We start from the raw sequence: 26189 nt of genomic DNA on the forward strand, positions 1-26189 counted from the left end.
GACATCCAGCCAGACCAAGAGCCCAAGGGGCCTCTGGCTCAGGCTCGTGTCCAAGGGAACTTGGCTGCAGTGCTGCCCGACGTGCCCTGGGGTCACATGCACACATTGAGAGGAGAATACACACCTATGTCACAGCAGAAAAGGCAGTTTCTGATCATTTGAAGTTCATTTAGCAACTGATTTTCAAACCAAATTCCTGAACCTCATGATCAGATGCAGAGAGAGGAACTCAGTATTTATAAGGAAGAGAACAACATACAGAACAGAGGGTCTTTTCTGTACTCACACGGAAGGACTTAAGGAATCACCAGTTTTATCTTGAAATTGCTTCTTACTTAGTTCTGAGTGTGTGACTGAAATACCCACACTGCCACAGTTCTACGTGAGGGTGAATTATAACCTGCGTGCTGCTGAACGTGGCTGTTACTGGGAACAAGAAGTCAATCGCTCAGGTCGGAACACACGTATTAGGCACGGTGACTAACACACGTGTGGTTAAATATAGAGATGTGTGCAAACATGTGCTCACATATCTCATAAAAAAAAAGTCCACTGAACGTCGATACTGGCGGTTCTGGGTGTTTTATAGTAAGGTAAGCCCCACACTGTTTCCACAAAGGAATGGGGTTGGTGAGGGGACGAGTCTTCTGAGGAAATTACTGTTGATCTCAGCCTGGGACAGGCTCCGTGCTAGCAAATGGCGCCAAACCCCGAGTACCTAAGATAAAGAATGTGCAGTCCCTGCCTCTGTCTTACACTATCAGTCATACTGTTACTGTTCAATTTCTATCAGGGATGTTCTCTATGGGGGAGGTTTTATCAATAACTGTCATTCAATGATAACTTTATAGATCATGACGTCACTACCCAGCCCGATTGAGAAGACATGGGCTTCATCCCTGACTGCTGACTGCTGCACAGACCCTTGCCACTGAGACTGGGGCTTGTCGATGAGGTCACGGGCCCACCTAGCAGCCTCTACCACATGGTGAGTCTGTGCACTTCCCGCTGGCATGTCCCAGTCACCTGTCTGTGACAGGACGTGAGCTGCTCTGTTTCTCTCAGACACTCATTCTGTTTGCCCTTCAGAACCACAGTCACCATGTGACTCTGGAGCCAGCCTGAGAAATCACATCAGAGGCACGGTTCACGGTGCTGCACACTCGACGGGGACCATGACCAACACCTTTTACTCAGGCTCCCGTTTCCGTGAGGCAACTTACATTAGGTAGAAAGATTACCTTTACCATAGTATGGCTTTTTGGCATGGCTGTCGCTGGATTTGGGCTTTCTCTCCTCCCCAGGTAGCTGTCTTGGTGACTGCTCCTCATATGACCTCATGCTGTCCCGTCTGCCGGCCTCCATGGCCATCTTCTCCCGCATGGCCTTGGCTCTTTCTGTTTCCAAAGCAATGGCTTTCTCCAGGAGGGTCAAGTTTCCCTTGGTCATGTCAAACACTTCCTCGGACCTGTCCGAGTTGACAGAGGCAGTGTCGTCGTCTCTTTCGTGATAGCTGTCCTCCTTCGCGCAGCTGGAGAAAGTTCTCGACCTGGGACTCAGCTGTTCCTCGAGCCTCATCAGGTTCATCATGTCGGAGTAGTTCCTGTCGGGCGTTCTTCCTGAGAAGTCGTCCTCTGGCCGGCCGTGCTGGCGGACGCTCATGCTCTGCTGCGGGTTCCTGTCCTGTGGGCTCGTTTCGCTCAGTTTCCGGGCCAGGTCGAAGCACTGGTTCCTCAAGCACTCCAAGCTGCTCAGACACACCTCCTCGTCGCTCTCTTCCACCCGCTTCTCCACGAGCCCGCTGTTCACGGGCTTCCCCAGCAGCACGTAGTTCATGTTTCTGTTGTCTTGTTGTGACACAGGGTCTGCGTAGCTTCTGTCATTCATGGTTTCTGCGAGCACCGCCCCGTGCCCTTGTGCTAGTAATTTGAGGGAGTCCACTGTCTCCCTGACGACGTCGCTGTCTAGGTCCAGGCTCAGCTCGCCCTTCCGGCCCAGGTTTTCATGCCTGTCGCTGTCATCTTCCAGGCTGTTAGAGGTGTTGCTGTTCATCTCGGACTCTGTCCGGGCCCGGTATGCAGCATCCTCAGCGATCTTGCCAAGGTTCAAGAGGGACTTGGCCACCAGCTCGTCGTAGTTGTCGTATTCGTCGTTGTTATTGCCATCCTTTTCTGTGTCCTGCGTTACCCGACTACTGTGACAATTCATTTGATGGTCTTCTGCAAAGAAAATAAAAAAGAGGACAAGAAAGGAAAGAAGAGAAAAAGTGGCTAGACCCTGACGTTTCGGTGCAACAGCTCAGACAGCAGGCCTCCTGCAGTCAAGCCCGTGTGTCCCAGGCCTGACGTCCCCCCGCCACGTCGACACGCAGGACAGACTGTGCCGGGCACAGGAGGCCGTTCACAACACGTGCTGTTCACTATTAACTTCCTTCACTAATCTTAAAACAAACCAGTATATACAGTACCTGTAATTTAAAAATATTAATTTTTTATTACTTCCAAATTTTGAGAATTACTTACTTTTTTCATTGGCTCTATTTATTTGCAGCCCAACCAAATGCGTATCAGTTATAGTCATTACTAGACTTTGAAGAGCTTGTGAACTTTTTCGTTTCAACTCCTAAGCAGATGTTCGCAGCCAAGGCTTTTAAACCATTTGGTTTCCCAGTGGTGCTCAGGTGGCATGAGGAAAGCCTGGATTCCCGGGGACTCAAGCAGAGACACCACCTATGCTGCTGCATTTGGTATCAGAAGCACATGTTTAGGCTGAGTTAAGAGTTATTCTGACTTTGGTACCTTGGAGATAATTTATCAGAATGCACAGGAAGCAACGGGAATGCCATAGCAAGAGTCGAAACCAATCTGATGAACTGAGAACCCTATGCGAGTACATCAGTGGGAGGTAGGACATGGAGGGAGGAGGCCCAGCGACCACATGCCCATAAAAAGCGGGGCTGCGGTGCCCCAGCACCACATGCAACATGGCCTTTCATCTGACACACAGCCTGTGGCATTCACCCACCTCACAGCCTCAGGGAAATTCTGGTGAGCTGGAGAAATAATGTGTGAATAACTTATATCCAGTCTCAAAAAAGTATTTAGGAAAACTGTTTTAGAAAAGGACCATGTTAAAAATTACATAAAACCCCCACGTTCCATATCCAGTGCATCCTGACACTAAGGGGCTACCTGGGACACGCAGAGGCACCCCTCTCCACGAGGCACAGCCGCTCTCAGGCACAGGGCAGACACAGGTAATAGTCAATGCATCCCCTGTGCCCCTCCCACCCCTTAGACTGGATATACTTAGCTGCATGCCAGTCATGCCATTGTCACACCTGTTCCTTGTTCCTATGATTAAAAAACAGGAGTAAGAAGAACTGAAAGTTTACTAATGAGCTGAAGAAGTGAAACTCCCAGCTGACTCAGCAGGTCAGAGCGCCCAAGGTGTTCTTGATGGGCGCCTGCCATCCCCTCAGAAAGACCTTTCTTTAACAGTCTGTACTTCAGCACATCAATACTAGAAGACATCTCCGCTGGCCCACACACGGAGCCCACACCTTAAACATCTAGCACATCCTCCAACACTCCAGCAAACCAAATTTGCCATGTTTTAGTCATAGAGCATCACCAACTATCCTCAACAAATGGCCCCTCCTGGACAGTTCCTACCAATCCTCTTCCTGAGGACCAGGCTATACACAGCCCCAAAAGGCAGCAAGAGGGAAGAGACCCAAACCACACATGCGATTGGAAACACGCCACTGGCCCAGGACTCCAGCTTTTAAGACCTGACAGCAATCCGATGCAGTGAACTTTTGAAAACACATAAGCTATAGTCTCCTCTCTGTCGATGCACTCTGCTGTCATATCCCCGGGCTGTGATCCGGAAGCCACGTCAGGGTGACAGGGCTCCGTGACCTCCACATGACTGGTGATCTTGTAGCCAGCGCCACTGTCCCTACAGAGAACTGGCTGTGAGATGAAACAAGAGACACACGTGGCACCTGAACCACCCTGAGCGCCGAGGCACAGAAGACATCACAGTTAGGTAAGACGGACTATTTTCATCATTTTTCTCTCAATGTTCTCTTGAGAAACACAACTCATCCTGAAGATCTTGGAAAGAAGGAAACCACGGAAATAGAGAAAAAGAAGAGGGAACACCTGCGCCACGTCCTCTCTCAGCCAGTCAGGGCTGCACTTGGGGTGTGAAGCAATACACACTGTGAACTTTTCTTTTTGGTTAATCCTCACCTGAGGGTATCTCTTCCATTGCTTTTCAAAGAGAGGGAGGGAGGGAGGAAAGGGGAGAGAGAGAGAAACATTGATGTGAGAGTGACACATGGACTGGTTGCCTCCCACACATGCCCCAACTGGGGGCAGGGAGCGAACCTGAAACCCAGGTACGTGCCCTTGACCTGGAATCCAACCCAAGACCTCAGTGCCCAGGCCAATGCACTAACCACTGAACTCCACTGGCCAGGACGTCACACTGTATGATCTCGTGACTTTCCTAATCTCAGGATGAGCATGACTTTAGTGAATTCTCCCATTGCACATTCCAGGAATGCCTTCAGCCCATTTGCCCCCAGTAGGAAATGGATTCTGCTATTGTCTCTGTGCTTCCCAGCAGCTCCTCCACCCCTCTCATCACATGGTTGAGGAACAAGTCTCACCCACCCCCCACTCATAAGTTACCTTTCCCCCAAGGACACTGGAACCTACAAGGACACACGTCTTCACATGACCTCACACAGATGAAGGGCTGAAAACAAGGTGAGGAGGGGTCTCCTCCCCACCTGAATGCAGGGCTAGTACACGCTGCACTGTGCCCTCCAGCTCCGGAGTCTCACTGTGAGAAAAGCAGGGTGGTGCACACTGCACTGTGTCATATCAGAATGGACTCGGAAATGGCAGTCACATGGCCTGGGCCTAGTCACTAGTTGTATCATGCTGGTGACCCAGACCTGTCCCCTCTAGAGAGCTCTCCCAGGAGTCATGCGGACATGCCACGCAGGACCCTCAGGGTGGCGGCGTCCTACACACAGGGCAGCACTGACCCACAGTGCAGATGCCAGGGAACTCAGCCTACTGCTAAAACCAGAGACAGGCAAAGGAAAGGCATCCACACCTCGCTGCACAGCCACCTGCAAGGCCGGGCCCTCCCTCTAGGTCACTGACCTGGAACTGGTTCGCCAATGACAGCAGGGAATGTGGGAATGGCTGATAAATTTACCTGAGGGCCCGAAAATCCTTGCAGGTTCATGGAGTTTCTCAAGTTACTGATATTTAAGTAATTCAAAACACGTGTGAAATCAAGTCCGCTCTCAATCACGTGGATGAATGGAGGGGAGCAGTCAATCAACCTGCCAACAGCAGTTCTTAGTACCTGCTGCATGCCAGCCTCCCCAGAATGCAAAACCATTTGCTGAGAGCTTTTAGGATGCCATCGCTGGTTTTGTGTTCTCAGGCTCCTTGCCCTTCTAGTTGTGTTTTTGCTCAGGCTGAAGCAGATCACAGGTGGAACTGGGCCATGGGGAATGGGCCTGGAGTTTGTGTGTCAGTCAGTTTGTGTGTACCCACAGTTCCAACTACAGAAAACTGAGGAGTCAACGGATCAGCTCTCAGGTGACGAATGTCCTACCAAACAGGCAGACTTGAAGTAGAAAACTACAAAGAAAACAGGGATGCTCTGCCCTCTCTTTACACCTCTGTCTAAATAGTTGTGCTCTCTTATTTACAGCATGAACCTGCACTTAAAATAACTTCCTGGTAAAATGTCTTTTCTCATCCCAAAGACATTCTGCCCATTTGGCAGAACACTGGTGACCTGAGAGGCGATCCTGCTGACGGGAGGGTGACAGAAGGGCAGTGTTACCTTCCTCAGTGCTGGAAGTCAAAGTGAGGTCCCGTGAGTCGGGGACTCGCCCAAGACAGGGGTCCAACCAACACTGGAGATACACCTTATCCCTGGGCTTTATTTTAAATTTTGAAAAATGAGCATTTGAAATAAAAATTAAATTAACAAGACAAGGCAAACGACCCGGTAACTGCTCCACACAGACCCTAAAGCAAACACAACAGACCATATTCGATTATTCTGCACCTGGCTCCTCGTGATCACGTGGGAAAGAATTCCCCAGTATCTTATGCACGTTCCTTGCATCCTAAATGCACGACATTACATTCTCAGCAAGCTTTCTGGCTTGTATCGAAGTATCTGACAATTCATGAAATACAAGATATAATTATATTTTGTAATTATGCAAAATTAGTTTGCATGAAGGAAGTTTAATTTCCATCACAGGCTAATACCTAGAAATGCCTAACTGCCTTTACTCAGAAGTCAGGGGCTGCACCCCCAAGCTCAGCCCCTAAAAGCGCACCTTCCCGGGTGGGGAAGACTAACATCCAGAGGATAAACAGGCATTTCTTCCGCTGTACCCACAGCCTCTGCCGTCGGAACCCTGCATACTAAAACACACCACCTTTGTTCGGCGGGGTCGCAGAGCTCTCTGGTGTCCCACTGACTGTGGCAGAAAACTGGTTGGCTCATTCAGATTTCACAGTCTGTTTGCAATTCAACTTGCCTCCCTCATCAGGGACACATCCCTGAGAACGATGGAAGAGGCTACCTGGCTAATCAGCATGAGAACAACATCCTAAAGGGGGTCTGGGGAATGCAGAGGCCACAATGCAGACCCCTCACCACCTTCATCCTGTCGCTGCTGATGGAAATTCAAGCCCACCTATTGCAAATCGTCATGATACTTTAGTAACCTGGGCCCATGCATTGTCCTGTTTGAAAGACAATATGTCCTGGAAACTGCAATTTTTTTTTTCTTCCAAGGGAGGAATTTGTACAGGGTGGATTTTGTCTTGAATTTTTTTCAAAGAGAGTTGACTTACAGCAGACAGGACATGCCTGTGTGAAGGTGGACTCACATGCAGGACTGTCTCGTGGGAGGGCAGTGAGATGGTCAGGACCAGGTGGACAGGCTCTGCTTCTGAGGCCGGCTGTGGGGAGGAAGGCCAGGAGCCCAGGACACTGGCTAACACGAGCGCCTGAGGACAAGGTCGCCACACCACACATTCCACTCTGACTCTGTTCAGCGTGCTGTCTGGCCCCGAGCAACCCTGTCCTACTTCACAGAGGTTCCTAAAGTGGTCGTCCATACTCTCCCTCAAACCACCTACCTCCTCCTTGGACGTGAACTCCCGAGAATGCACCCCACACCTCAGGCCCATGGGTATGGAGAGCATGCTGAAGGAGGCCGGCGAGCCTCAAAGAAAGGGAGCCTCTGGCTTTATATCATGTAACCCAATGGTCCCATGCATGTCCTGCAAAGTCTACTGCCCGAGACAGTCCCAAGCTTCTCCACAGGAAGGATGTACATTCTCACGCCTGTTTCAGAACAGACACAGTGTGTGGGGAGTGGCAGCCACAGGGAGGCTGTCTCCAGGCTGGGCAGCAAGTTGCTGTTCTTCCTCCTGGGATGTTCTGTTGTATCTGTGGGCACACACAGGATGCACTCATACATGTATGCATATGTGTGTACATGTTACTTAAAGGTGTTTTCTTTTTAGTTGGTTGAAGTATGAAAGTAAACCATAACTTATTAGGCATTAAATAACCATTTAGTCTATATCTCTCAAATCACAAGATTCCAAAAGGGTATTTACCATACCACACACATCTGCTATTAGAAAAATCTATGACCCCCTAATAATAACTTTATCTTCAGGACACCAAGGGAACTTTTATTAATAAATGCACACTTATATCATTAAAATGTATTCTGAAAATAAAATTTTTCATGCAAAGGACCAGTCTATGATATGTCAACTGGACAATAAATATCATTCAATTCATTAAATGTGAACTCAGTGTAATCTGAAACGAACTACCAAGATATTCATCCCTGTTGTTCAAATAAGCAGAAAGTGATAAAAAGATCCAAGCTCTGAAGTAAGAAAAACCATCAGAGTCTGACCACCATCCACCACCCACTGAAGATAATCTAAGCTTTCTGAGCCTCAGCATCTAATGAATGCACCACAGACAGTGAGGCAGCTTCTACCTGCCTCCCACCCACAGCCACGTGACAATCACTGCTACGCCCACTGGAGATGGTCATTATTAGCAACATTCTGGTTCCTATATAGCTGCAATGCTGGAGGACCCTTGGAATTAAAATAAATACCTAATTCCCATGTTGTAAATAATGCTGCTTCTATAATCTGTGGGTTCCTACTGCAATAATCTGTTGGTTTGTATACACTTATTTTACTTAAAACAAACCTGTCAATAAACTCCACATTTCAACTTATAACTGAGATGGAAACGACACACTGGGTGATGGGAAATAGCAGCCTGTTAGCAAAACAATCTTTACATCCACTCTGTCTGTGGCTACACCAGGATGCCCCAGTTCCTGCTAGAGGAGCCACTGCAATGTGGACGCGCCGGTCTCTTGCACTGTCCAAGGCTCTTCTCCTGCTGTCAGGACTCCTCTACCTCTCTGCTGATGTAAGGTTGCTGTCTGTGCTTCTATTTGGTAAGAACAAGGCACAGTGGCCCTGGAGAACACCTGCAGATGGCCCACAGGCATAAGGGTCACCAAGAGTGTAAACAAGGAACACGAAAGACTGACTTCAAGACAGAGATCCACTCTGGTCATCACACAGTTTCTTAGGAACGCACAAGCTCTGCCCAGTGCATTCGGGGGGACAGAGCATGCCCTATGGAAGGCGCTGCATGCCCACAGCACCTCTCACACCGAAGATGCTATTATCGTGGCAGAAGTCACACCCGTGGACAGTGATTCTGGTGCTGAATTGAGCAGCTGCGTAAAACAGCAATTTGGTAAGCGAGGATGTAAAAATGAGATTGACAGATACTACCTTTCAAAGCATATAAATGAGACATAGCCAAGAGTGTGATCATGTGAAATGAGTGCTCTATCAACAAAGCTGCATAGGCCCTTTGATCTAGAATCTTCTGGAAGATTCTGACCCCGGGGATTTCTGAAATAGCTAGAGTACAATCCACCTGGCATAGCTCTATGCAATATCAGCTAAGAGGGATCTCAGATCACCTGCTCCTGGGGCACCTTAGAGGGACACTTCTCCCCACAACAAGAGAAGCCTGGAGAGCCAGCCTCCAGGAGCAGGGTTCCACAGTGATTCTCCCGGGGTTGGGGTACTCTCCTCTGACTTAGAAATCCAGTGAGAGGGATGCCCCTGCAGAGCACGTGCAGCAATAGGACCCCAATGGAGGGGGCTGCTCATGGGTGATTACCCTTTGACCAAATGCTCCCTGGGACGTAGACTCGCAGGAGAGGCTGTCTGAAAGGGAATCAGTGGTCACACTACTGCGGAGGAGACTGGGGAACAGGATGTGTTTACTCCCAACAGCAGCACCCTAGTAACCAACCTTGCATCTCCCACAGCCGGACCTCCTTTAGCAGTTCCAGGTGATTCCTGTAAAGCTCATGTGATAGATCATTTTAGAAGGTGCTTACCTGGGGATCAGGATGCACAATATGAATTCTGAAACCAGGAACCCAGCAGTTGATTATTTATCTCTTAGTGGGTATTTGCTTTCTGGAACCTCCTTCCTAATATGCTTCAGGTTCTAATTCCATACTCGCCGAGTGCTGGTCACAGGCCAGCGGGTCCCATGATTAACCTTCTGGGGCTGACATGACAACCAGGCAGCTGCTTGCTTCATGGGGCTACACACATCCAATTATTTAAATTTTCTAAAAAAAGTCATCAGGGAGAGACGACAAGATGGCGGTGTAGGTAACCATGGTACCTGCTGCCTCCTACAACCACATCAAAATTACAACTAAAATACAGAACCACCACCACTCAGAACCTCCTGAAATCTAGCTGAACAGAAGTCCTACAACCAAGGAACTGAAGAAGCATCAAGACCGGTAGGAGGGGCGGAGACGCAGGTGGATCGGGGCTGAATCCCAGAAACACGGCCGAGGGACCACACCCGGTGCCACGGTTGAAAACTGAGAGGGATATCTTGGTGGTGGAGGTATCCCGGAGGAATGAGGGGTCTCAGCCCCACATCAGGTCCCCAAGCCCAGGGTTCCAGGGCCGGGAAGAGAAGTCCCCACAACTTTGGGCTGTAAAAACCAGCGGTGACTGTCGCTGAGGGCTGCAGAGGCTGCGGGAGTCCCAGGCAGCTCCTCTTAAAGGGCTAGTGCAAGAATTCACTCACATGTGCTCCCTCTGAACCCCAGAGCTGGGCAGCAGCTTGAAAGGAACCTGGGACACTTGGCGAGGAACTAACTTGCCTGGAATCAGGGTGAGAGCTGGATGGGCAGCTTTCTCACAGACAGAAGAGCTGGCAGAGGCCATTGTTCCTTTGGCCAGTCCTCCCCACACAGAGCTGGCAGGCAGGTGCCTTTCTGAATCTCCATCAACCTGACTCACACCTTTGGCCCCATGCTGGTGATTCCTGGAGACCCCACCCTCCCTACTTGCAAGCTCATCCAAGCCATTTCCAAGGGCTTTTCTATGCAAGTGGCCTCTTTAGCATCATGCTTGGGACTTTCCTAAAATCTCACAAAGCAGCAGCAGCTGGCCTCAGCATGCCCCATACATCTTGATAAGTGGCCCCAGGCCTGGCATTAGTGGCAGCGTGTACTGGTTCATAGATGGGCCTCTCCTGGACACCTCCAAGCCCAGCACAAGTAGCAGCAACTATGGTTTGCTGTGTAGCTCATGCTGGGTGACCCTGGGCAAGGCACTGGCAGAGGCTGACTTTGCACCTCCCGGGAGGCCCCAGAGACAGTGCACCTAGTGGTCAGACTCAACCACACTGGATTATAACCCTACCACATCCACGAGTGACACACTCAAGGGTCGCACTTGGTGAAACCAAAAGTCCACTGAAGTATATCGGGCTCCATAGGGGTGTCTCCAGCACAGCAGCTCTTTGGTTATAGTTGCAGCTGGACTTCACAGCTGATTGGTTTGGGGGTCAATTCCTACCAGTGATGACAACAGCAACCAAGGCTCAACTACAACAGGACAGTGCACACAGCCCACCCCACACAGGGGAGCACCTAGAAGGTCCAGCTCAGGTGACTGGGGACGCTGAGCGACTGGACCTTACAGGACACCTACTACACAAAGCCACTCTACAGATTCCAGGAGACATAGCAGCTCTACCTAATACATAGAAACAAACACCTGGAAGCAGCCAAAATGCGGCGGCAAAGAAACATGTCACAAAGGAAAGAACAGAAGAAATCTCTAGAAAAAAACGAAATGAAATAGAACGAAAAAAGCTAACAGACACAGAGTTCAGAATCTTGTTTATAAGGATGCTCAAGGATATTAGTAAGACTGTTAAGAAAACTAGTGAGATCATCAATGACATAATAAAGTACCAATCAGAAATGAAGGCTACACGAACTGGAAGAAAGAATAATTTACAGGGAATCAACAGTAGAGCAGAGGATGCTGAGAATCAGATCAGCAATTTGGAACATGAGGAAACAAAAAACACCCAACCAGAAGAGCAAAAAGAAAAAAGAATCAAGAAATATGAAGATAGCGTAAGGAGTCTTCGTATTGTGGGGGTTCCAAAAGTGGAAGAGAGCAAGAAACTGAAAACCTCTTTGAAAAAATAATGACAGAAAACTTCCCCTATCTGGGGAAAGAAATAGACTTACAAGTGCAGGAAGCACAGAGAGTCTCAAACAAGAGGAACCCAGAGAGGCCCACAGAAAGACACATCATAATTAAAATGCCAAAGGTTAAAGACAAAGAGGGAATCTTAAAAGCAGCAAGAGAAAAGCAGTTAGTTACCTACAAGGGAGCTCCCATAAAACTGTCAGCTGATTTTCTCAACAGAAACTCTGTAGGCCAGAAGGGAGTGGCAGGAAATATTCAAAGTGATGAAAAGCAAGAATCTACAACCAAGATTACTCTACCCAGCAAAACTACTATTTAGAGCTGAAGGTCAGATAAAGAGCTTCACAGATAAAAAGCTAAAGGAGTTCATCACCACCAGACCAGTACTACATGAAATGTTGAACAGTCTTCTTTAAGAAGAAGCTAATGAACAACAGAATCCGACAAACTAAATTGATCCAGAGACATTGATGTATGCAGCAGACGGTCGTATCTCAGAGGAAAGAGGGAAGGGGGGTGGAGGGTGGGAAGAGATTAACCAAAGAAGTTATAGGCATATATGCATAACTCATGGACACAGACAATAATGGGGTGAAGGCCTAGGGGTGGGTGGGAGTGAGATGGAGGGGGTAAATGGGGGGGGGGGAAATGGGACACCTGTAGTACTTTCAACAATAAAGATAAATTTAATAATAATAAAAGCCTTCAGTTTTGATTTGCTATCCCATTTAAACAGTTATCCTCTAAATCAGAATGAAAAAGCTCTACATAATCACACTTTAAAGCCATTTTATAATGCTAACTACTTTTTCAAAATGGGTCGTTTTGTACCTTTAAAGTAGATTATTTAAAATATGATCCTAAGTAAACTACAATTTGAACTTTAATTCCAGCAAATAGAGAGCAGGCCCTGAAATCTGGTTGGGACCCTTGGTTCAATGACGCACACATACAACTCTCCTACAATGACCATTACACACATGGACACCATGACTTCCAACATTAATGCCCTCTGCTGTCCAAACAGCATGAGAAAGTAAAGAGCAGTATTTATACCACCTCTGTAATGAGCCATGGTAAATTACAAACCACTAATCAGCACCAACCACTCATGATTTCATCCAAATGATAGACATTTCATAGTGTCCAGAAGTAATTTGCCAAATTGGTCTGTCCTCCAACTTTCCACATATTTTACTGCAGAGCTACTGGTTCTAATCCTCAGACTGAAACTCTGTCATCTCTAGAGACACCTGGGCCTCACGGTGCCTCTTCTATCTGTGTGCTCTGTCCTGCCTAATCAGGCCGTCTCCACGCTACCTCTACATGATCATAGATGGAAAAAATGTGTGTGTGTGTGTGTGTATCTCTACCTACACGACTGTGTGTCTCTGTGCATACGACTAGTGAATCGTCTTCATGAGGACTGTCAGCTGCTGTAACCAGCGGAGTGTTTCATAACGTTCAGGTTTCCGGGAACAAACCACCATGACGTCTGCAGGAGGAAGGGTAACTTCTGTCCACCACACAGGATCAGCAACCAACTCAGCCCTGGTCCAAAGACACTAGCTCACTCCGCTGGCTTGAACAACTGTCCTCGGTCCTGAGCAGTCAGCTGTCCCCAAACTTATTCCTGAACAGCTTTGAGCCCAAGGACAGTTAAGGACAAAACATCGCCTTCACTTTTAAAGACGCTTTGACATCTCTCTGAGGCAAACTCTAAGCCAATGAAACTCTTCAGAAAACCTCCCCTTCTCCAAAAGAAGTGACTTTTCCTAAGGGTTCCTTCTGAGGTCATGGTTCTGAGTCTGACGCTCACGGAAAACTGGAGGTAGAGCAGAGTCACCCCGAGTGCACTCCCCACCTGCGCTGCCCTGGGCAATGGCTCCCGTGCGCACCCACAGCGCCAGCACCGGAGCAGACACGCGCTTCTCCCGCACGCACGCACAGGCACTGTGCGCTGAGGCAGGCTCTGACCATCGGCAGGCGCGACAGCCCAGCTGTTGCCCCAGGAGACCCGCAGTGCCCACCCCTGGGAGGCGTGTGGAAGAAGCACCCAACGCTCCTACTGCGGCCAGCGACAGTGCCTCCTGGGGGAGCTCCCCGCACGTGTGCAAGCGGCCAGGAGTGCGCAGGGAGCCTCCGGATACACTTGTCACATCTGCACTGCATGTCAGCCAACTCACACGCGCCCGTGGGAGCACTGCCCAGCCTCCCGACCGGCAGAAGCCCTCGCCCGGGGCCATGCTCAGCGCCGACCCGCCCGGCAGCGCGGGAAGGTTACCGGTGTCCTCGTCCTCGTCCTCGTCCCCATCCTCGTCCTCGTCCCCATCCTCGTCCCCATCGTCCTCCTCGTCCTCATCCTCCTCCGGGTCCTCGTCCTCCTCGTCCTCCTGGTCCTCCTCCTGGTCGTCAGGGTCCTCGTCCTCCTCGTCCTCCATGTCCTCGGTCCCGTCGCTCTCGCAGCACTCGTCCCCCGCGGCGCTGTCGGCCTTGGCTGCCGGGGGCTTTCGCTTGGGGGCGGGCTCCTGGGGCTGCCTGTCCTGCGTTTTCCTCTTCTTGGCCAAGGGGCAGCCGTAGACACTGCGGGGAGAGAGAGGGTCACTGTCCTGCCACCAGGGCACCGGCATCCCTGACCGGGCGGGGGCTGGGGGGCACCAGGGCCTCCCGTGGGCCCGACACCTGCCACCGAGACCTTTACGGAGAGCCCCGGCGGCAGGTGCCCGTCCCCGTGACTGTGGGGCCCGCCCAGCCTCAGAGCCACCACCCCACACCCCCGAGACCCCAGGGCCCAGGGCTGCCTCGCGGAGCGGCCGGCGACACCAGGCTGCGGCCAGCGCAGGCTCCCAGGGTGGTCTGGAGAAGAATCTGCACCACGCCACACAGATTCAGGCTCGGGTCACCTCTCCTGCAGAGGAACGGCCCCCAGGGGCCTGCTGGGCGGTGCAGGACTCCCGCCCCTGCAGGCACCAGTCCTGCTGTCATTCCTGCCCCTGGCGCCATCCCTGAGTCACCTGCAAGGCCCAGGCGGGGAGGACCTTACAGCAGGGCTCACGACTCCCCCCGAACAAAGGAGGTTTTCCAAAGCTGTGTGGCCAATAGCAGCCTCCTTCCTGGAAACCCTGAGCACGTACTGCGAGGAACACAGGGAACAGAGAAGCCAGCAGGCTGTGGCATGCCCATGGGTCCGCACGGAGATGCGTGGTCCCCACCACTCAGGCACTGGGGAGGAGACTCCCGTGGCCCCGGGCTGAAGCCTGGGCCTGGTGATGCTGAAAACTGCATTCAGCCACGACCCCACCCAGGGCATGTTAGTCTAGCACCTCCTCCGGGTGGGACTCCGAACAGCGCTGGAGACGCAGAGGCATGAGGCACAGGTCCTCACCTCCGGCACCTGTGGTCCGCGGGGACTCAGACAAGCAGAGCCCCTGCTGTAAGCCCACCTCCCATTCACCACAGTGCCCAAGTGCCCACTATGCTGTGGGCTCTCAGTAAACAGGTGCTGAATGAATGGGTGACACGCGATACATGCTACGATGCAAACACGCAGAGAGTGCTCTGTCATGAGAACAGAGCAGCTGATCAAGGGAGCCCCCAGGAAGGGTGACGCCGGGGAGGGGCTCTGAAGGAGACACACATGACATGTGGAAGAAGAGGCTGTTTCCATGTGTTTCAAGCACAGCATCTGCACAGACATGGACACGAGGAGGAGCAGGAGCTTCAGACACTAGGTTAGAGACAGACACTGGAGTCCGGGCACGTAGGGAGCGGGCATGGGGAGGGGAGGGAGGCAGGGCTGGACCCTGTCGACCAGCCGTGGGACTGCGGGTTCCATGCAGGGGACAGGGACTAGTTGATGACACAGCCGCATCTGCATGTAAGGCTAAGGCAAGGTGCATGGGGAACGGGTGATGGGAGGGTGGGAGACTGCAGATGGAGAGAGCAGGATGCAGGCTGTGCCACCAGCCTATGAAACACCAGCGTGACTGGTCACCTCTCTTAAAAATATAACAATCAAAGCCGGGCGTGGCTCAGCAGCTGACCTCCTAGGATCCAGGAGGTCATGGTTTGATTCCCAGTCAGGGCACATGCCTGGGTTGCAGGCTCGATCCCCAGTCGGGGGTGTGCAGGAGGCAGCCGATCAATGACTCTCTCATCGTTGATGTTTCTATTTCTCTACCCCCTCCCTTCCTCTCTCTGAAGTCAATCAAAATATATTTAAATATATATATATAACAATCAAAACAATAATAACACATATTATAAGCAGAAAAAAACTAAAGGAAACAAACAATGGTGTACAGGGTATTTCTAACATAAAATACACAATTCTGAGATTTCTTTTACGAGGATTTTTACATGTTTTGGGGAGAATCTGAGCAACCTCAGAAGAATATTCCATAGTGTGGAAAAAACTGATCCCCCCTCAGCTTGCTCTCCACCTGTTATGTTGAATTTCCACCTGACAGCTAGTCATGAAAAGTCCACAGCAAGCACTCCTCTCATGAAACAGTCCTGGGTCTGAGCCGACCCGTGTAACGTATCCACTCTGTTTCGCAAGTAATGAGTCAGTAACTGTAACAGTGAGTGTGAGTTTTGCTCTACCAGGGTCTGCCCATGACTCTGTGGGTAACAATGGCTACGGTTACCTCCCCGTCACTCTTAACTCTCTTCTCAGGTCACCAAAAAACTGATGCACCTCATCTGCATCAAAGCTACCTGGGCAAGAGGCATCATTTGCTAACACAGGTGCCCAGGCCCACCTTCCTCCACCAGATTCATCCACGCTGCTGGGAACGACGTTGTGCCCATTGGCCCAGGCTACCCAGGACACGGGGTGAGAATGGCTCAAGTAGGGGACAAAACGGAATTTGTTTGCAGTCAGAGTGCAGCTTCATTTGCAGCCTATATCCGTGGACAGAGAGGGAACCTTGAGGATCAGAGCACGGGAGCTGCGCCCCTCAAATGCCCCGTCCCGTCTGGCAGCGGGACACTTCTGTAGATGCACAAATCCAGCACTGAGGTGGGGGCTGTGTTTTATCCTTTCCTCTCACCCATACACACGTAGCTTCGTCCAAACGGCAAGGGGGCTCACGTGCGGGGCCGCCGTGCCTAGAGCACGAGAAGGGCCGTGGTGCCCTCGTGGGCTAGTGTACTTCCTCATCCTTCGTTTTGTAAACCGCCAGACTCAATTCCTCAACTGTTTGGAAGTGGCTGCTCCCAAACTCCCAGTTGGTGTCTTCTGCCAACCGCCACGCTTTGGTGCTCAAGGTTCCCTCTCTGCCCACGAACGCAGGCTGCAAGTGGAGCTGCATGCCAACTACACACAAATTCCATTCTGTCCCCAACTTGAGCCATTCTCACTGACTCCAGTTCCTCGAATCTAGTTAATGTGACAACAAAATTCAAGCCCACAAGACAGACTCCACTGTGTCTGTGTCAAACAGCGTGTGGCTCAAGAGCTTGCTTAAATCCATGATGCACCCTGGGCTGCGAGGCCCAGTGTTTTGGAACATGTCAAAGCAAAGCCTTGGAAGGCAATTCTGGGGCATGTGTCTGGGGAGTGTGGACCTCCCTAGAAAATGAAGACACCAAGGCCAGAGATTAAATGACATGCACAGGTCAGTGCTGGACCTCCACCTACAAGCAAGTGCCTCTTCTGCCAGACTGTGACAAAAGTAGAAATGGAAACGGACCAGAACAATTCCTTCCACTGAGGACCTAGCCATACACTGTATTCCTAGGACTTACTGCGTCTAAAGCATCTTACTCCTATTAGCTTAAAGGAACATGTCCAGAGAGAGAACTGGTGGAAACAAACATGGTGCTGGTGAGATAGTCAACAGTGTCAGTTTCAACTTTATCTTCCTGAATATCTACGAGGTGACAACCCCTCTCAGGAAGGTGCCAGGCCACCTTTCACATTAACACAGCAGCACAGACTATCTGGTCTGTATTTAGTCCAGACAGAGAGATTTGATGCTCAAGGCAGCAGCTGTGACTCCATCATTAGCAAATGATTGTTCCACTTTGTACTGATGCAGGTACTTAGTACAAAACAACACTTAATACTGTACCAATACTTAATACTATAGAAATAATCAATACTGTAGCAATGTGTAATACTGTAGTCAGACTTAACAACGTAGCAATACGATCAAGCTCCTGAAGTTACACCAATACTAGTACCCTGGATTACAATTATTAAGAGGGCTAGGAAGAACTGAGAAACAAGCTATATAAAAATTTATGATTCTACCAGTTACATCGTTGCCCTGGGGGTTAAATACAGAGTGTCCCAAAAAATGTATACATACTTTAACAGCTGATAGCTTAATTTTGAAAATTAAATGTATTTTAATAAACACTGCCTTTATAATTATTCAAAGTGTATATATACATTTTTTGGGGACACTCTACATGTAAGAAAACACATACAAACAAAGTGCTAAAAATTTCCTCCTCTTTCTCAAATAAACGCCACATTCCTCTTCTGCAGATGCTCTAGGACAAGGTGCTCGTCTACATGTGGTTGGTAAGAAATTATTCAATTGTTAAATATTTAAAATGCTGGTAGTTGGATGTTTACACATTTAGTTTGGGGATGGAGGGGATGCAGGAGTATTGGGGCTCAAAGAAATACGACCATATGTAAATATGTGACAGGTGTCCACCATTTTAATATGTTTTTTTAAATTGATTTGACAGAGAATGGAAGGGAGAGGGAGAGGGAGAAGCACGGTTTATAAAATGGAACCGTTTGTAAAAACTAAGTAACTTCCGACAATAAGGGAAGGGTTATGTAAATTACAATACCACCACTGGATGGAAGTTAGCTACAAAAATATTTAATGACATTGGAAAAGGCTCATGTTATGTTAAATAAAAATTTAAACAAGTACAAATTTACATCTATAATATGAGACTAAGTTAAGAAGTAACAAAAGTGCATTAAAAATGAAAGAAAAGAAACCCAGCAGTGGTTAGGGATGCCCCGGGCACACGTGGCAGTGTTCGAGGTGAGAGGGCGACCACCGGTGGATGAAAAACTGCCCCATTTCCGCGATTATCTTTTACATTTTTTAGTCCTGTTTAAGAAAATGAGAATTTCTCTACCTTTAGTCCTGTCACCTTGAACCCATACAGTATTTCTTTTAGCTTCTCTTGTTAATAAAACATCCTGGGAGAATCAGTTAAAAAAACACCCGAAAAGCAAATTTTTAATTTATTCACATTCTGAAGTGTTTAAAAAACTGAGAAGCCAGGGATCCTTCTCCCTTCCAGCGGAAAGGGGGCAGGGGCCTGTGCCATGCGCCTCGAGTCCCGGGCAGCACCCCGATGGCCCAGTGTAGGAGACAGGGACTGCACCAGTGATGCACAGTCCTGGGCAGGAGGGGCTCTGGGGAAAGTCCCAGCCCCTACCCTCTGCTGCACCATCCTTTGTTAGAAATCAATTTAGGTTAATTTAAGAAGCTTCTCTGACAAAAACCATGCTAGCCCCGGGGAAAGTCCAATTCATTAGTCACTTGGTGCATATGGGCCTTCTTGTAATAATCTGATCAGCACTACAGACGGGCTGGAAGGGACGAGGGGCTGGCTGCATGGAAGAGGGGCCTGGGCAGAGGGGCACGTGACTGCTGTGTGTGTGGGGGGGGGACTGTGATGGCTGATGACACAGTCCAGGGGCCTCTGGTTTGCACACAGTTAAATGCCTCTCACAAGACACTGCTACTGAGGTTGCTGTTACTGCTGCAGCAGGCCATGAGGGCAGGAGGAGCCCAAAGCTCCTGCAGTCCCAGTCCGGCTGCCAGTCCATCACATATGGCCAGCCTGACAGAGTCGGCCACCCGAGTTGCTCTCTCCTGAGTGACCCCATGCTGCATCCCACACCCTCTGGCCCCTCTGTAGGGTGGAGTCTCTTAGACGCAGTGCCAAGTAGCTGCTCCATAATTTATTTGCCAACCTGCCTGTGAACGGAGAAGCACAAGCCATAGTTGGGACCTGGCTCCTGGGCAAGCGGTCCCCGGGTGGCGGTCTCTGCCTCCCCACCCTCTCAGCTCTCATTTTCTGCTGGGTGGGATGGTTGGACAGGGCAGCTCTCAGGAGATAAATGGATGGTTGTTGCCCACACCTCTCCCTCTCTGTCCTGTGTGCAGCTTTCAGGCCGGCTCCCAGGGGGTCCAGACAGTCCATTCAGAAGCACAACAAGACATCAGATTGGCTGAGGGATGAATGAGTGATCGAGAACATCACTGAGTCGTGTGTTATTCGTGAACAGGATTTCTTCTGAGATGCTCTCTCCTCCCCAGAGTTGTAGGAAATGTTGCCCCTTGCACATGGAGCTCATCTCTGGTGATGTCAGATGCAGCATTAGGTGGTGTTCACAGACCTCAGAGTGGCTACTATGCTACAGGGAGTGGGTCTTTTAAAAAAACAGTTGAATTAGATAGGTGGAGCTCAGAGCCTTCTCTTAACAGCAAAGGGAAGGTGTGTTCATCTTAATGACCCACCGAAGGCCAGGCATTCCTCCCTGGGTGAGGGATGAAAGGCCTCCACAGGAATTTACACAGTCCCCAAGATGTGTCCAAGTTTTCTTTAGCAGAGCTGCTCTGGCCATGTTACCTCTGTGCTCCTGGCCACTAGGTTCTGTTCAGGCTCAGGAGGTATACACAAGGCAGGGCCTGGCTGGGGACTCTGGGCAGCCCAGAACCTCTGGACCTCTCCTGTGTGACCTCAGCCCCATGATGGCTCTGGGGGATCCCAATGTGGCCCCTGGCCCTGACCCCACCCATCCCAGGCTGCCCTTCCTTCCCCAGAAAGAGCACTGTGGTACTCCTAAGTATTACTTGTCAGCTCCATAAACCCACTGTGTGAACAGAGTGAAGTGGAAGGTGACTGTCCTCAGTTAGGTGTCATCCTCTATGGCAGCTAGAGGCTTGGGACCAAAGCCAGTGGCCACAACACTGGGTTGTTGCTGGGGCTGCAGTCTGTGAGGTGGAGCACTGGTCCCAGCTCTGGGGCTGCCAAGCCTGGATTCATGTGCTCTGGAAGTTCCTGGGCCACACTTAAGATCTAAACTAGGGGACAGGGGCTGGAGCCGATTTGTAAGGTAGTGTCTAGTATCAGCGGTCTTTGGGGCAAGATTCTGGTTGTCACTGCACACTTTTGTTTTGGTTTTTAGATTCACACATGCTGCGGGATTTGTCTTCTAGCTGCTTATCCAGAATGAATGCCCCTCTTCCTGTCACCTGAGACTCCATGTAACCAGGCACCCTCCTCTGCTCACACAGGCTTGCTCCTTTGGACAGTGGTTCTCACACATGGGCACCATCAAAGTCTCCTGGAGGGGAGTGGAAAATGCCTGCTGGGCTACATTCACAGCTTCTCACTCAGTGGGTCTGGGCTGGGCCCCAAAATTTGCCTTTCTAGGAAGTTCCAGGTGATGTTGCTATTCCAGGTCAGGGGACCCACTTGGAGAACCCCTGCCTTAGGGAAGCTGAGCAGCCTCCAGCTCCAGGGATGGCCTTGGTCCACGAGGACGATCATATCTGCCAGTCAGGGGTGGCTCTGGAACGATGGAGGACTCAGCTGAAATACTGGAGCTCTGAGGACAGTGTTGGTAGCTTCTCAGAAAGTTCCTCAATCCTCTGAGTGTCTAGAAATGGTTCCCTCTGCCTCCTCTGGATGTTGGGGGGCAGCTGTCAGGCCAGGCCACAGCCTTTTCCAGGATGAGGTGAGAACACAGGAGCCCAGCGGCAAGACAGGTACCTGGTGATGGAGCAGAATCCCTGGTACTGAGTTCACCCACCTCTAAGTTCCACTTCATGGAGCCCATTCTGTGTCGTTTCAGCCAGTCTGAGGCAGGTTTTCCATTTACTGCAGCTGGAAACATTCTAAGTTACACGGAGAGTTTTTCAGATGAAAACATGAAGACAATGTTTCTTTTCTAACCCTCTACTAACTTAGCAGGAAGAGGCACTGGAGGTGGGGTTTCCGTCCGATGCTGGAGTCTAATACTGGAAGCAGGAAGTCCTCTTTGGGACAGGCCTGAGAAGGAGTCTGCATCCCTGGGCCATGGGACCACCCCTCCGCTGCTGCGGGAGTGAATGTAAGTAATGGTGAGAACACAGTACACGTCCTGAGATGTGGCTTTAAGGACTAGATTGCCGTGCGGTCACCATGCAGGTTTCTCTAAAATCATCCATTCTGACTGTAGATTCCAGCATCGTCATGTCACCTGAACTAATGGGTGAGTGTGCCAGGCTCCCATACTCTCAGTCTCTGCATACCCTCCCCCACTATCCTCACTATCAGTGGGGGAACGTATGCTCCTCAGTGGATGGAGCGCGCAGACCTGTCCAACAGCCACTGACTCAGGGTCCACCTTTCCCACCCACGGGAGTAAGATGCAGACCAGCAGAGACCCACACTCAAGGTGGAGGGGGAGCTCGCGTCACGGAGCCAGCCAGCAGCAGGTGCCTTGTGGCTGCCGTTCACAGTTGCACAGCTGGGTCTACTACTCTGACATCCTTCATGGCCGCATCAGGACCCATCTCCCCACACCTCAGACCTGAAAAACGGCTGCCGTGTTTCTGCCGATCCCAGCGCAGATGGCAGTCATAAATGAACTGTGTGCTTTTTGGTGGGTTAGCCCCAGACAATAGCTGGACTGTATAGCAACTAATGCTGCACATTTTGCTGGTGTCTCAAAGCCATTTCAGTATATTTTTATGTATGAACTATCTGAAATACCTATGTTGCTTCTCTCTGAATGTGAAATTATTTGAAAAATGTATTTAATTTTATCCAGTGTTGAAAACATTTCCTGAAATGCATTACCTGTTTTGTTTCGCAGATGTAAGGCCCTCATGCAGCCACACTCCATTCTCAAGTGCCCAGAGATATGTCCGTGTGCAGACAAACTGTAGACCAGCGGCTAGCACTGTCCTCTTAGGGTAACAGCCAGGAACCTCTTTCTAACTGAGCGTTTACTATGACAATAAAGGTTAACTGCCGCCAGTCCAAAAGGCCTCGGCCTGAGTCAGGCGTGTTTGCACACTTACGATTAATAAGGCGTCAGAACAAGGACGAGTCTGGGAAATCCCACTTGCTTTGAGTCTCTACCTCTTACAAATGGGCCCCTAGATCCAAAATTGTTGCTCTGTGTGCAACTATGCAAGCTATCAAATTAATGTTAAAATACGGACGTGCTACCTCTGATTTATAACATCAGTGACAAACAGTAAAAGGCCAGGCGTGCCGTAAAGTTTATAGATGGGGTGATGGCACGCTCAGTGATGTCTCATAGAGAATGGGGGGGATCAGATAGACTGGCTGGGCGGCTGCGTGCACAGAATTTTCCATAAACATCCCACAGCGCGCCCTGTTGTACGGCAGCCATACATTAATTAGAGCATGCGGCAGACACTGCACCGTGCTCCTGCACCCAAGTGGATCTTCATGTTTCACATGCAGGGCCTTACTAATTAAAATCAGCTCTGCAATTAAATGTGGAAAATTGTGTTAAACTTTCAAGCGTGATTAGAAAAAATGCAATTATTTTTAGGACATTTTATTCCAATGCAAATGAAATTTCTATCAATGTGAGACCGGTAAGTGGGAGGCATAGGGATTCCTATTTCTCTGTCTGTCTGCCTCTCTGTCCCCCCCTTTGTGGGGCTATAGATGCCCCTCTCAGCTGCACGTTGCCATGCTCCACTGTCTCTCGCCAGTGCCTGGCTCTGTTCCAAGGCTTTTAGTGAGAGCTGTCTGCAGAGGCATGAATAATACAGCCCCAGGCCGTGGGCGGAATCCCAACAAGGCGCACATACTCAGGAAGCGAGCCCTCCACCTCGCTCCAGAACATGCCCCGTGAAGACAGGCAATTATTCACCCCGGCTGCCACCATGGTGATCACGCTGGTGGGGGCAAGGGTACAGGAAATGGAAAAAAAATCTGAATAAGGACTATGCCCAATAAGCCAGAGAACCCAATACTTTTCTAATAGAAAAAGAAGCTACCATTTGGAACTTTTAATTTTAAAGCTTCAAAATCAATTGAGTTGGCTCTGAATTTTCTCCACTGGGAGGACTTAAAGTAATAGCAATACCCATCACCCCGTTTTGGGGGCCTGTTGACTGTGCAAGGCTCCAAAGCTACATTTGGGCCGAATGTTTTACCAGGACCCTGTTCTCAACAGACAAACAAGCTAACACACTGCAGCGAAGCTGAAAGTAAATGAGATCACTGAGTCTCAGAAACAAACCCAGAGCATCCCAGACAGGGGTAAAGGAGTCCATGTTAGGGGTCCCCTCTGCCTGTTTCTCATTCGAGGCTTGTACAAAAGTCACTATTCTGAAAGAAATCCAATTAATGTCAAATACTCCAGTATGTGCAGAATTACTATAAGGAAGGCCGAAATGCAAATTCCTCTAGTGTTTAATAGTAATCTGTAACAGATACTAGTAATTTTTTATTATTCCTATTTCTAATTTATTGGGAAAATTTCAGACGGTTACTTAGGCAGTAAGTTCGGTTTTACGGATGTTCCCATTTCTTAGCGTCGTTACACTTTGTTTTTAACACAAACAACATTTTATTTCAACATGGGGAGAGAAACATAAACTGTGACTATACGGCACTAGAATTTTCAGCCTTAGTCAGATGCTCAAAAGCAGCCTTTGGCAGAAATGCTTTGACCTTCAGGAGGACTTGAGCTCACATCCTAGAACCAGGCTGCCTGATGCTCTGGGCTAATAGTGCTGTCTCTTTATCAGGTGCGGGACCTGAACCAAGACAATTACAGATAAAGGTGACCTGTGGCTTCCTCTCACCACATCTTCCTCCCACAGAGGTCAGGCTTTGCTTTGGGGGCTGTCCCCAGAAAATGCCAGGCCTCCCATCCCACTGGGAGGCACGCCCCTCAGTGCAGGGTTCTGGTGTTGGGACATTCAAGCAGCCGCAGCCTGGGCACTGGATGCGGGGGCTCACCTGAGCACGTGCTACAGGGCAGGATCTCCACACGTCCCACTTTGCCTGGAGCCTTCCTGCCACCAAACTGTTGTCAGGAAGAGGAGCAGGCCAGCACCGTAGGTGGCTTCCCAGTCTCCCATTACCTTCCTGCCCCCATTCACTGTAAAACGGCTGTGGACACATGGGGAACGGCTTTTCAGCCACGAGTGTCCTAAATGCTCGCAGGACACAGTTTGCTTGCACACTGGTGCCGAGGGGACCCAGGGAGGAGACTGGAGGGGTCCAGGAAGTATGCTTCCTGCATGTGGGCCTCTAACAACTAAACTCTGGGGAACTCACTGAGGATGACCTGAGAGTTAGTGTTGCTTCTGCAAAGGAGGCTCTGTGATCAGACACGTAAGTGTCTGCAGCTCCCCCTGGCAGCAGGCAGGAAAGTGGCTCATGCTCAGCAGTGGGAGGCATCAGCCACGTACACAGCTGCATGTGATGATGTGAGTGGAGAGGAGGAGGTCAGAGGAGCTGTGCAGAAAAGACTGAGTTAGCATTTTGGTTCATGAGATAAGAACTTCTGGCTGAGTGCAAACTCTACAGTGTTTCTGTCACACATGCTAGTAACAGCAAACCTCGGCTGGAAGCACAAGTCAGATGCCTGGTCCGGACACCAACGATGTTCTGAAGGTAGCTGTCTGTTGCACAGTTAGTGCAGGGAAGCCTGACCTGACCTCCTATTTCAGGTACAAACATGTTGACTGGGCTTGGGCCCCTGTGGTCAGCAGCTGGAATTTAAACATACTTATCTTCAGTGCCAGAAGGAAGCCTCGCTGAGGCGCTGACGTGTGCCTGCCTCGCACGTGGGAACTCCACTCATCTCTCTCATTTTGGCCTTGGCTGCACGGGACTCAGAGCTAAATGATGTATGGTATTTAAACCCCTGATACCATCTGGGTTTCCAGTAAAATTATGTTTCAATTTCCCTCATGTCTTCCCTACTTTCTCTTTTTAACTTTTACCTGTGCAGCTGTACGTGTGCTTACCACACACCTCAGACTGGTCATGAAGTAATAACACTGGTAATCATGACAGTTTATCTTTTGTTCAAGGACACAATTTTTGAAGTAAGGCAGACCATCTAAAAAATAAGTATTAGAACCTTAACTCCTAACCCCTCAGTTTTTAACTAGGACCTGAAGTAAATTGTGAATTCCTTTTTCAAGTTATAGTTCCCTTTCACAGGGATTGTCCAGTGGCTGATGATCCCCTGCCCTCTAAGCCCCACCTCTCAACGTCAGCCACTGCCACAGGAAGCCAGAGCCCCCCGTGAAGCACATGACCAACTGTCAAGGGCCACACAGGGGGTGTCCTACAAAGTAAGAGAGTGTGTGCTAAAACTGAGGTTAATATTTGATTTCCTTAGACATTTTCTTACCATGAAAAGAAAAATCAGGGGGTTAAATATGTGACAATGGAAGGATACTTGACTTTGGGTGGTGAGCACACAATGCAATATACAAGTGATGCACCATAGAATTGTACACTTGAAACCTACAG

The 26189-nt window shown here is 49.7% G+C and overlaps 1 protein-coding gene across 6 annotated transcripts in view; it reads right to left on the bottom strand.

Annotated features, from left to right (window-relative positions):
- MYT1L (myelin transcription factor 1 like) overlaps positions 1-26189 on the bottom strand; it is a 92986-nt gene that overhangs the window by 63250 nt on the left and 3547 nt on the right. For 3 of the 6 annotated variants that reach the window (XM_087823308.1, XM_087823307.1, XM_016199208.2), the window contains exons 4-6: positions 13954-14252; positions 4065-4082; positions 1248-2219 (exon numbers count right to left, since the gene is read on the bottom strand). In XM_087823308.1, the coding sequence (XP_087679434.1) occupies positions 1248-2219; positions 4065-4082; positions 13954-14252 (1289 nt within the window). Of the gene's footprint in view, positions 1-1241; positions 2220-4064; positions 4083-13953; positions 14253-26189 lie in introns of all 6 variants that reach the window. The other 3 variants (XM_087823306.1, XM_016199207.2, XM_087823305.1) reach the window with 2 other exon arrangements.

The sequence above is a fragment of the Miniopterus natalensis genome, chromosome 13, assembly GCF_054644295.1.
Source record: "Miniopterus natalensis isolate mMinNat1 chromosome 13, mMinNat1.hap1, whole genome shotgun sequence".
NCBI lineage: Eukaryota > Metazoa > Chordata > Mammalia > Chiroptera > Miniopteridae > Miniopterus > Miniopterus natalensis.